The sequence below is a fragment of the Cryptotermes secundus genome, unplaced genomic scaffold (genome assembly GCF_002891405.2).
Source record: "Cryptotermes secundus unplaced genomic scaffold, Csec_1.0 scaffold529, whole genome shotgun sequence".
In the NCBI taxonomy this organism is placed as follows: domain Eukaryota; kingdom Metazoa; phylum Arthropoda; class Insecta; order Blattodea; family Kalotermitidae; genus Cryptotermes; species Cryptotermes secundus.
In genome coordinates, this window is record NW_019737988.1 from 190,563 (window position 1) to 203,550 (window position 12,988).

Genomic DNA, 12,988 nt, shown 5'->3' on the forward strand with positions numbered 1-12,988 from the left:
TCGCATGTTGACGGTCCGCGCCCTTGTGTCTGCGTGTGGGTGGGTGAGTACGCACGCCTGTGTAGACAAAGTTTCAGCAATGGAGAAATAATCACTTGAAAGCCAGGGAAAACTTTCTCGAATATTTCGACCATTATCATGTGTCTATAACCTTGCTAAGATTGTTACACCCTCATTTTCGTATTTCGAGTGGAACGCATTGTTATTTTCAATTTTAGAATTTTTAACACTCCCTAGAATTACTGATTACAGCTGCTAATTAAAAATAAGGACATGTTAAGATGACATTGTAGCAATTTTAGTAAGATTATAGACACCTGATGATTGACGAATGAGGCCGAAACAAGTTGTAATAAGATATATGAAATTCTAAAATAAGTGTTGCATTTAAAACGGAGCTTGCACCTCTGTACAAAAAGCAACATTGCTAGTGCAGCAGGATGCTAGAATACAACATCAATTTCATAAATTGCACAACAAATTTAACAAATATTTTATTCTATTTTAAAGTAGATTTTGTTACTTGGCTTCTGACCGGGTTTTCAAGAACGTTTGTCTATAGTAGATCAGATAGAATGAATAGAAATTTATCATCTATATAAATTGTCCAATACTCCGTTCTATTACAATCTAAATATACGAAAGCTAATGACAAGATGAAAAATGAAGTTCCTCGAGCAGCGATTAGCCTTTTTTCACTATAATAATTCTCACTCAACTAACTAATCAACTGACTGACTAACTCAGTAGCTTAGGACCTTCCTTGAACAGTCATTACTTATCCATTTAAACAAGATCCTCTGGTTCAACTTAAGTCATCTTATATTGCAGATGTAACAAAGCTAAACATTTGAATGCCGGTCACGGTAGCCGAGCGGTCTAAGGCATGTACTGTCTTCACTCGCTTGGAAACCGGGATCGTGATTTAGAATCCCACTCAGGCCATGGATGTTTGTGTGTGTGCGTTTTTCTGTGTTTATGTACAGGTAGAGGCCTTGCGACGAGCTGATCAACCGCCCAAGGAGTCCTACCGAATATGTAAGATCTAGAAAAACCGAAGTGAACGGAGAAGTTCATGGAGGTAGGCCTAGGCCCACTGGGGCTGTAGTGCCAAGGGAAAAAACAACTTGAATCCTGTATTTCTACCTAAGATCTATTGGCCTAAAGGGTGAGGCACATGTCTCTTCATCTTCCACATATTTACGTTTTATTGTCCCCATTCTAATTAGAATCCCGGCCCAAGTCTAAAGGCCTTGACGTGTTGGATCAAAACTTCGTCCTCCCCCCTTCACAAACACTTACTACAGGACCATGTTCTGAGAAAATTCGCCGACAACCTGTTTCTATAAAATTCACTTCAGTATTTTTGTACCATCTTTACCTGTACTTCCGTTGACGTTTTCTAACCAAATTTTTACATTACTCTCTTGTTTCCCTTTTGAATGCTAGGCTTACAATCCCAAATTGCATCACCACATGACCATTTCGCTATATACATTGTATTCACATTTCTGAAGATGCCTGAACTGTGCTGAAACTTATCGCTTGAAACTTGTCTTCAGCATTACTTAAGCTCTTGCGTGGTTAATGTCCTTAACGGTTAATGACGTGCATTCCTCTTTCAAACAACGTTACGTCAGAACCGGCTGTCTGATTGAATTAAACAAAATGGAGTACTTCCAAGTCTGTGTGGCCCTTGCTTGCATTTGCTGCAAATGCGATTACATCTGTTGTTTCAAAGCTACAGAAATTACACTGCATAGTCATAAATTACGTTTCCATGTGTTTCTTTAAATATTCACCATTGCAACAAATTTACGAATATAAATTGTACATTTATTGAGACATACATTTATCACATGCATTAATTGAGACATTATGCTACAAGCCGGAAGGTCGCGGGTTCAAGTCCCGATGAGGTCGCTGGATTTTTTTCGAATGACCTAATCCTTCCAGCCGCACTATGGCCCTGTGGTCGACTCAGCCTCTAACAGAAATGAGTACCAGGAATTAATTAAATAATTTTTCTGAGGAGTAAAGCGCGGCCAGCTCGTAAGGCTGACAACCTTACCGCCATCTTTGAGCCGATTGTCTAGATAGTGTGGGACCCTCAACGTCTCACAACCCTATGGGCTTTCACGGCCTTTTACAGGGATAACTTTACTTTACTTACTTCGGTTTCCCCTGCCAATCTTCATTCCACCAAATTATCCGTTATCATAATCAGCCGGGGCAGGCTACAATAGGCCAATCAGTGGCCGCCGTGCCGAGTGTACCCAGTTGGACTCCACCCCCCACTAAGCGAATTAAAAAAATCCGCTTGAGCCATGGCGCGGCCTGAAGCATACTGTATCTGACGATTTTTTTTACCTAATTATTTCCTGCAGATTGTACAATACAGGATTTTCTTTTGCAGGAAATGTAACACGTGCCTTTCGGTCTTGAACAAAACAGTGACGTAAGACAAATGCCAAGTAGGAAAAGCCACTGGTACTTATCGGTCTACCCTACCGTGCAGACATCATAAACAGTCATATATCAGCCCAACTGCAGTGAAAATATCAAAAGAAGCAAGACCATTAACCCTAATACTGTTTAATTATAAAAAATTCTATCAGAATGTTTGTGTCTGTATTTGCGTTGTCCTGCACGCGTACTGGTTTGCCGATCGGCGATACCCTAGACCTACCCGATGATTAATTTATACGGCTCATATTTTCATAGGCTAATTCTGAGATGGGCCGGTCACGGTAGCCAGCGGTCTAAGGCATGTACTGTCTTCGCTCGCTTGGAAACCGGGATCGTGGGTTCGAATCCCATTGAGGGCATGGATGTTTAGTTTGTGTGTGTGCGTTTTTCTGTGTTTGTGTACAGGTAGAGGTATTGCGACGAGCTGATCCCCCCCAAGGAGTCCTGCCGAATGTATAAGATCTAAAAAAACCGAAGTGAACGGAGAAGTTCATGGAGGTAGCCCTAGGCCTACTGGGGCTGTAGTGTCAAGGGGAAAAAAAATCTGAGATGGATCACCAGAGGGACCGCAGAACCACGCTGAACACAGCCTCGTACTCTGATTATGCTGACGGACAGAAAGGGAATTGGGTAACGAGGTGTAGGGAAATTCAACCGAATTGTTGTGCTGTTTTACCCTGCAAAAGTTGGAAACTTTCATATTGATTTCTCAAGAAACTTTCAGCTGTTGAATGATTGCACTGCATAGAACAATGAATAGAAACGGTCTTAGCATAATGAAAGTACTATCCAAGAATATGTCTAGAGAAACTGAGGAACACCATGGGAAATCTCAGTCAAGACAGCCAATGTGCCTTCCGAGATACGAACCGGAAACTGCCTCAATATAAGTAACAAATGTTACCTCTTGATCCAGTTTGCTCAGTCATTCCGCAAACGGTAAGATAAAGTTGTCCCTGTACTTAACTAACTAAACATTACGCCATTAAGGCGTATGGGGGAGTGTATGTATTATTCCACATTTTCTTGACCTCGGCACTAGTTGGAGCTGAGTGGTCAGCTTCACGTCCCGGCCTCTTTACCCCTGAGGAAAGAGTATCCAGTGCCCATTCGATAGGAATTTGAATGGACCCCAGAGCCGGTCTGGACGACGTGGAGAAAAGAAAATTCTTGACCCTACCGGGACTCGAACTCCGATACCTCGGTCGTCCAGCCGGTAACCAGTCACTATACCGACTGAGCTATCCCGGCTCCTCAGTTACACCGTGCCAGAACAAGAAATGACAATTTAATTATTCACAGCCAAAGAAACCTCAAATTTAATTCACCTAACTTAACGCCATATTTCTGTTTGTCAAGGCTGCAGTCGTGGACTGACCAGAGATAGGCTCAAGGCTAATGTTATCAACATGAAAAGTTACTTTTCTGTCACGTAACGGAAGCAGTAGGTACTCCAGTAAGACACGGGAGAAACACGCGGGTGAATGTGACAATTTTAGGAACGAACCCATAGCTACACGGTTAATTTAATAAATGAACTGTTTACTTGTGACTTACGTGGTACTTATGTGGCCTATAGAAGTATCTCGATAGATATTATTTGATATGCAACCGGGTGAGTGACTTTACAGAATTTGATATGGTCAACACATGTTTGGACAATCAGCTTTCATTCGGTTGGGAAAGAAAACCGCAGTTTGTTCGTAGAGACACAGAAAAGAGTCACACGATTCTGAAGAAACAGAGAACAACATGTTCGACGAAGAATGTCTTGGACATGATTACGATAGCTTAGAGGTAATAGTGTTTTTTTAGACTCATAAATGGAGGTTTTTAATACTGACACCCATAACCTCTGCTCTAATATCCATTAATATCTTTTTATACTTTCACTTAATTTATTAATTAATATAATGAATGTCATGTGTGCTTGTTATGCTTCATGTGGCGAGTTATATATGCCTATTTTTCTTTAATTTTTTGAGTGTAACATTTTTCGATATATGTCTACATTTGCAACGCAAATGTTAAAAATATATATTATTTTTCCATATTTTGGCACGTACATATAATTTTTCCAATAAACGTGAAGTTGACGCCTGTGAGCATCCCAAGAAAGACGCTCCTCCACTTACTTTATTAGTTATGTCAGTGTAGTAGATCTATCAAGAACAGCTGTTCCTGTGTTTAATTAAGCAGCACGCCACGAAGACGGGTGGGGGAGTGGAGGTATAGCTCCATCATTCTTAACTTCTGTACTAGATAGAGGTGAGTGTTCAGCATCGTCCCTAGATACCCGTTGGATAGGAGTCCGGGTGTGTCCCACAGACCTTCTGGACGCTGTGAAGGAAAGAAAGGTCTCTTTCCCCTCCTGGGAATAGAACCACCATTCCTTGGTCATCCAACCCGTATCTCATACTTTAATTTATATAGTGCTTTTAATATTCATAAACTAATTATATAACCAAAGCTTCCAGTAACAAAGCCTGTCATTGGATGGTTCTCTAGAAATATGTGACAATGGTTGTTTCATTTTAAGTGCATTATGTTGAACACTATTCATCGTCTGATATATATGTATGTCTGATATGCACAAGGCTTCGGAAAGTGGTTCTGTTTACTTCAATAGAATTCTGCTCGCTTGAGGCCCTTATAAAGATCACTAGAAGCAATGATCTAGAATTGTATTCTGGAGGTTCACGGTTCGAATCTTGGTTGGGAACCCGACTATCCTGACTTAGCTCTTTTGATGTTTCTCTCAGTTTTTCCAGACAAATGCCAGGATAGTACCTGGATTAGGCCATGACCACTTCCATCCAAATCCTTTCTAAACTGTCATTCTCCAGTTATCCCACCATCTGACGCTATGCCGCAGTCTAGTTACTGACACCGTGGCTTTAGTCCGTCAGCAAACTATATCGACCGAGCGACCGCCGCTTGTCGACGAAGTTAATGCCAACTTTAGCGGATAGAGGGTCTCGCGTGGTCAGCGCGACGAATCCCCACGACCGAGTCTAGTTACTGCCAGTGTCGTTAAATAACCCACACAACCAAGAAATTTCACTGAACACTACCTCAGCAGTTCCACCCACTCATCTACCCGGATTCTCGGTGTGTCACATTAGTTTTTGTTCTGACATTCTTGCTCGATCTTTTCAAGTAGCTGTTTCCAAGAAGTTTCTCCACCAAAATTCTAAGTGTATATCTTCTTTTCCCAGTCCTGGTCACGTGTCCAGCACTCTTAAGCCTCCTAGATTTCACTGTCACAAAAATACTGAATTGTCTACAGCGTGTGGTCATTGCGAAGTTCCTTGTTGTGTTGTATCTTAAAATGACCTTTGTCTTCATCTCTCTTCGGTCCGGATATTTTTCTGAACATGTTCGTTTCCTTTCGTGATATTTGTTTCTGATACGTAGCTTTGTATTTGCTCTCTGTGCTGCTTTGTTCATAAGTTGTGCTATAATACTTGCAGACTAATTCTGTGCATCTCTTCATAACATTTCCAGAATGAGGCCAGTGTTTTAGTTGCTCCCATATTGGCCCTCCGGCGAAGAACGACTTACAGCTTCGGGCTAGTTGATTAGTTCATCATTTTAATTTATGAATAAGAACATTTTTTTTTGTAGAGAGATTATAAAAATAGTGCTGCTTGTTGCAAAATTCGTTTATATCTACAAGTCTCTACGCTCGAATATTTTTTTGTTACTGGCTCTACAGCCCCCCTTGGGCCTGGTCTCTGATTTTCAGTTTCATGATCATTTTACAGACTGTAGGCCTCCTTGGAAGAGTGATCAGCTCGTCGCAAGGCCTCTACATACACACGGGACAACACAAACACAAAATAGACACATACATATACAAGCATCCATGTCTTGTGTGAGATTCGATTCCACGATCCCGGCTTCCGAGCGAGAGAAGACAGTGCATGCCTTAAACCGCTCGGATACCGTGACCGGCACAGGCTCGAATATAAATTTTCTTGTAATTTACTTCAAACAGATGCTAAGTAATTTATCCGCGGTAGGTTAGATCCTAGGTGACTTATCTAGATGATTCATCTTTGTTCCCAAATTATTCCGACGTTTTATTGCTTTTACTATGTTTTTAAATTCTAACAAATTATAAAGAATCTATTAAAAACCCTTAGGTCTTCTTCCTGTATTCTGATGACTACATTGGCAGGTTCGTTTCTTCTTTGTTATTTTTAGACAAAAGTTTCATTCGATGTAATCCTTGGCCTCAGAAAAACAGAAGGAACTTAATCTCGAAGAAAGCAGTCTTCTGGGATTTTGGCACCGTGTATATGTGGTGTTAACCGACGTTTCGGAGGAACGTATCGCCTCCATCTTCAGGGTAGTTGAAAAAATATGTAGAAGAGAAAGTTATCAATAATATTTGACCTTTCTGGCTTGTGTTTGACAAAGTATGAGATATGTGTTATTGCCCCTTCTGATGTTTCACGTACCTCTGCTTTAGACAATTATTCTAGACTAACTTTCCTGTCAGTCAGTAATCTAACCAGGAACTTTTTGGTATATATCGTCCTTCACCGTTACCTCATCTTTATTAGGTCCAAATGTTTTCCTGAGCTGTCTGTTTCCATGAAATTTTAAGTTGTTCTTCCTTAGCACACCAAGTTTCACACTCGTACAAAACAAGTAACAGGACTATTGTTTTGAGTACCGTAAACTTCGATAGACCGATGATAAGATATCTCGAATTGAATAATAATAAGAATTTTCGCAATATCCAAACCATATTCTTTTGGTCTGTGCCCTTGAAGATCTCTACCTGCAGGACCGCACGGTGTTCCAGTGCAGAACAAGTTCTGAACACTTACCGCCTTGACTGCATTAAACTTCTTCAAAATTTTACTGACCACAATTTTCTCTGTGACCTGTCTCAATAATACTGCAAAGGCAAGATGTTTGTTTGTTAAAAGGGAATGTGGGAGTGAAGTTATGAAGAAATCATCAAGAAACGCAATGAATCATCTCGAAATATGTTCACCAGACGCATACTCAGACTTGGTTTCAAACGGCCTCGTGAATCTGCAAGGCCAACGCACTCAGAAGCAACGTGGCTCGAGTGCTGTAACAAGTATCGGCCTGTACATTCTGCGTCGGGCAGCGAACTGAAGTTAGCGTAAAATACCAAGAATTTCATTGACTGGGCCCAGGGTTTTATAACGGGGGTGCATCTTCTTAATACATAAATATGTCCGAGGTCTGAGATTCACAAGGTTTCAGCTCGAATACTGCGATCGTGATTTCGAATCCCTCTCACAGTATACATGGACTTCGGACTTTTTCGATGTTGTGCTGTGATGGTTGAGTCCTTGAGATGGACCGATTTGACAACTCCCACGCTTTTCTGGGTAAAATTTTAACCAACTTGTCATCGGTTGTAAATTCCTAGTAGTTCAGTGAGATGTTTTTCTGCCTGGAACCTAAACCCAGTTCTACTTATCTTGTGCTGGATCCCACGGGGACTCCTGTAGGATTGAGACCTGGCCTTTGCGGTGGAATGCTGGTTTGTACTCCTCCTGTGCTTACGTCTCTAAGAGACTTGGTAGACGGACGTATCCGTTCTATAGCTTGGTTCCCAATGTAGGATTCCTACTTTTCTGTCATTTATCGCAGAATGAATCTCCAGTTGTATGATTTTTTTAATTCGCTTAGTGGGGGATGGAGTCCTACTGGGTCCACTCGGCACGGCGGCCACTGATTGGCCTATTGTAGCTTGCCCCGGGTGATTACGATGATGGAGAATTTGGTGGAATGAAGGTTGGCAGGGGAAACCGAAGTACTCGGAGAAAACCTGCCCCAGCGCCACTTTGTCCACCACAAGTCGCACTTGATCAGACCCGGGATCGAACCCGGGCCGCCGCAGCGGGAAGCCAGCGACTAACCGCTTGAGCTATGGCGCAGTCTTCCTTGTCTCTGGTGTAGGACAAAGTCACCATATTTCGGATAGGCGTTTAATTTTGGATACCGAGGTTTTGCAGGAAATAGGGGCAGCTCTGCAATTGTGGCCGCAGCATCTTATACCCCTTGCACTACCAGTTTCTTAGCAGCGGTAGATTGGACGTTGAACCAACAGTGTTGCTTTACCATCAGCGTTTGTGTTTCTGCCAATTCTTACGTAATATTTTCACTTACAGAGCTAAAGTTTCGAAACCATACGTGAGTTCTAACTTGCACGTTATTTATATGAACTTAATTATACACATTTTAACGTTCATATAATGTGTTTCCATCGCTTCCAGAAGCTTAAATTCCTCGCTATGCTGCCATGTTTAGATTAGTACTGGGTTGCCTAATTGCGGTTACTTAACATGGTTGGAAATTTCTGCAGTCAGAAATTAGGAACCTGATACTAAGAGTATTTAGTCTTGATGTTTCAGTCATTCTTAAATGGCTGATACTGGAATAAAGGACTGGACCATAGACTCCATGAGAAGTGCAACACAGGCTGCAAAAGACAAGAAAATATGTGTTCCTGAAACAACTTCTTGTGCGAATATTGCGCTTGATATGTAATAAAACTGAATTGTGACTCGAAAATGATTTCTTTACACGAGGAAATGACTCGATGTTAACTTCTGTTGAGAACTACTTGGTTATTTTGTACATATTCATGTAATGGGTAATAGTGAAATGTGTAATTTAAAGACATCGTTTACGAGGACACGGCCACCTTAAAATATCTTAGGGTAGGGTGTAAAACCCTCGTTGATTCATGCCTTGAATGTCAGCTTTTTCGAGTTTTATTTTCTTAGCCCTTTGAATCTTGAAGCAAAAGAACGATGAGAGAATTGTATAAGTGATATTACAGATTATACCTCCATTTTGTTTCTGAAATTTTACTGAAGTTCCCGGATATGGCCTAATGATTTTGAATAATATTTTTTCTCTGACGCAGCATAAAGTCAGCTCTCTGACAGTTGTAAGCCATTATTTTCAGCAGTTCGTTTGATCAGCTACAGCATCTAATTCCCACTGTGAATATGGAAGATTAGGTTTAATGTTCGACAATGGTAAAGTAGCTGCTTTCGGAAAATATATCTGCAGCCGGCGAAACGTTGCGTGAATCGACTGTACAGCTCACTGTATGTGTAGGAAGTTTGTGAAGCTGTCAGGATCCTGCTGTCACCGCATAGTCTCGTATGGGGGAGGGGGAGATAACGTAAATTAGTATGAATTATTTTAGGGGATGGCCGTATCACACAGTTTGAGTACCCCAAGATCAATATAAAATCGTTACATGTAAAATTTGATATAAAGAATATGAACATTAACATTTATGGTCAGAATTTTTTTCGCCATCGTAGATTTGAGGAGATTTGAGTGGGGAGGTTAAGAACAAATTTCTTAGGGCCTGTCGTTCCCTTTAGCATTATCTATTTTAAAGAAATATCGTCACCATTTCGTTCTTTTACAGATTAGTTTTCCTCACAAACTACAAATTATATTTTGTTTGTTCTCTTTGTGCCATCTAAATTTTGTTCGCACCTAAAGAAGATGGCGCCGATCACAGTGGCCCCGCGGTCTCAGGCATGAACTGTCTTCGTCCGCTCGAAAACTGGGGTCGTGGCTTTTAACCCCACTCTGGGTATGGATGTCTTTGTGCGTTCATTCTATATTTGTGTTGTCCTGTGTGTAGGTAGCGGCCTTGCGACTGGCTGATCCTCAGTCCAAGAAGTCCTACCGACTATGTATAGGATTAAGAAATTGAAAAAGCGGTCAAGGTCCAAAAGAGGGCTGTAGAGCCATAGATAGATAGGCGCAACAGAAGAATGCATAAAATTGCTTAATGAGCAACTCTATAATATGTAATCTTCACCCAGTATTAAGATGATCAGACCAAGGAGAATGAGATGGAAAGAACATATACATGCGAGAGATAAGAAATGCTTACAGAACTTTGGTAGATAATCTGAAGAAACGGGGTTCCGAGTATTTTGAAGACCCAGACATAAGTGAGAGAATAATATTATAATGGGTATTATGCAATTGGCAGCTGCGCGTAATAGTCATTTGGTTTTGTGAACGCGGTCAAATGACAACTTCAAGTTCCATATAATATCCTGACCATCTAAGTGGATCTTAGCTTTTCAAAGATACTCTGCTCTCGTTTATTTTCGTCATATCTGGATGCGTCGCAGTATTTCTTCCTGTAGCTTATGCGTGTTCAAAAAACATAAAAATTTGAAAAAGAAATCTATAATTTTGCCTGTGGTTCTGTATGGGTGTGAAACTTTGTCTCTGACTTTAAGGAAGGAACATAGACTGAGGGTATTTGAGAACAGAGTGTTGAGGAGAATATTTGGAACGAAAAGCGATGAAGACGCAGGAGGTTGGAGAAAACTGCATAATGAGGAGCTTCATAACTTATACTCTTCTCCAAGTATGATTAAAATGATCAAGTCAAGGAGGATGAGGTGGGCAGCTCATGTAGCACGAATGGGGGAGATGAGGCAAACATATAGGATATTGGTAGGAAAACCAGAAGGAAGGAGACCACGGGGAAGACCAAGGCGTAAGTGAATGGACAATATTAAAATGGATCTTAGAGAGACAGAATTGGATGATATAGATTGGATTGATCTGGCTCAGGATAGGGACCAGTGGAGGGCTCTTGTGAACACGATAATGAACTTTCGGGTTCCATAAAATGCTGGGAAATTCTTGAGTAACTGCAGATTTGGCTTCTCCTCAAGAAGGGCTCAGCTCCGTAAGTAAGTAAAATCATGCGTGTGTTCAGTGAAGTATTCTTAAAAACTAAGCAGAACGGTACACAATCCAATGTAAAAACACCCAGTGAAGTAACTTAAAGTAAGGAATGCATTTGCATTAATCTGCTTAGACTGGCGGATTGGTACTACATCTTAGACCACGTGGATGGAACAACTGTCACTATTGTCGTTTTTATGACAGCGAGCTGCAACTGTTTGCTACAGCCATTATTCTGTCACCCCGTTCCAACATGCGTCTCTGACTTTTTTCTTATTTTGAGGATCGCAGCATCACACATTGCCACATCGTACGAAGCTGATAAACATGAATGAACGGTGTTATACTATAAAGCTGCTCTCTCAGTCCCTTGCGATGTCAGAGGTTATTCCGTGCTTATTACAGCAATGGTCTCGAGTCCGTAGCTGGTTAAATTCGCAGAGAAAGTTGTTAATTTGATCCAGTGCGATGAATTGCAGTATTGAAGATTTTCCTAGCGTTCCACAGAAACTTTTCTAACCTTTCATATATCTTGTGGATATAAAGACTGTTGTGATATGTTGAGAAACCATTTATCAGGGTATTAAATCCAGCACAAAACTTTGTAACTCTGAATGACGTCACAAGTACCAATTTATCCCAGATATGAGGGATAAGGATTCTCCCCATCCTTGGGTCCTTAAGAATAAGCTTGAAAGGAATTGTTATTAAGAGTAACTTGAGAATTAGTGACATTCGGTTTTTGTCGAAAATACTTATTTTATTATTTTCTCATTGAAAATATTGGAGATGGTATTTGTATTCGGAATTATATGGCGTATATTTATTGTTTCTTTATAAACTTTATTTCACTAGAGAACGAAGTATTGAGTAGCTCCACAGTAAGAAAATTAACGATAAACTGTTAGAGGTGTAGAAGGATGATCCCTTATCCTATATTAATATATTGTTCCAGCGTTATACGAAAGCAAAATAATGAAGTGTCTCAGTCAGTATATCCTAACTACGAACCTGTAATCGAACCTGAATCTCCTGAAGTAAGGAGCATAGTAACAACACAACCGTAACTTTCGGAAAGTGTAAAATAAAAATATTTTTGTTTTACTATTGTGCGTAGAACCGTCATGCTCCAAACCATAGCCAACAGTTGATTTGGAAATGTTGGTACGACTTGTTCAATACCTGTCGGTTCCGGATCCTGTGTCGATGTCCTGATAATCAGCAGGAGTACGAGGATGGGCCATCCCTTCACCTCGTAAGTCCTGAGCTGCATTGTTCGCGGAGCTACATACGTTACTATTACAACCACAATCACCACCACAAACACCACCACCAACTCAGGAATGCAGGCGTACCATCGCGAGTGACATGGGTCTTCCTCCCATCTTGCAGTCACAACATCCTCTCTGTATCTTCAGTCACAAGACTGTAGCTGCACCAAGGACGACCCCCATCTTGAGCAGAATCATACGGCCACATGGTCATCATGACGCATGCGTGATGATGTCTGTTTGTGGCGAACATCTTGATCTCAGGTTCATGATCTCAAGCTCATGGTCGAGAAATGTAGCTTCTGTTTTGATTGCCATGAAATACATTATTAGTTCTATTAGTTTAATCTGTAAATTCATCCACTGATTACACTAGTGGTCTTTAGAACCATCTATTCATACTATTTCATAAGTAATATAAATGATAATTATGTTTCTTCTGGCGAATACCTGGATAATGTTTTACACATTACGTGCAATGCAAAATCGTCGTTTCTTCAGTTTCATTCTGG

At 40.8% G+C, this 12,988-nt stretch overlaps 2 protein-coding genes across 4 annotated transcripts in view; one reads left to right on the top strand and one right to left on the bottom strand.

Moving 5' to 3' along the window:
* Positions 1-12,641, bottom strand: part of LOC111870636 (collagen alpha-1(XI) chain) — an 88,675-nt gene extending 76,034 nt beyond the window's left edge. Inside the window, exon 1 of the mRNA XM_023863092.2 lies at positions 12,388-12,641. Within this exon, the coding sequence (XP_023718860.1) occupies positions 12,388-12,478 (91 nt within the window). The 5' untranslated portion in view covers positions 12,479-12,641. The remainder of the gene's footprint in view (positions 1-12,387) is intronic.
* LOC111870637 (rab GTPase-activating protein 1-like) overlaps positions 3,951-12,988 on the top strand; it is a 94,377-nt gene continuing 85,339 nt past the window's right edge. For all 3 annotated transcript variants that reach the window (XM_023863094.2, XM_023863095.2, XM_023863098.2), the window contains exon 1: positions 3,951-4,266. In XM_023863094.2, the coding sequence (XP_023718862.1) occupies positions 4,222-4,266 (45 nt within the window). In that variant the 5' untranslated portion in view covers positions 3,951-4,221. The remainder of the gene's footprint in view (positions 4,267-12,988) is intronic.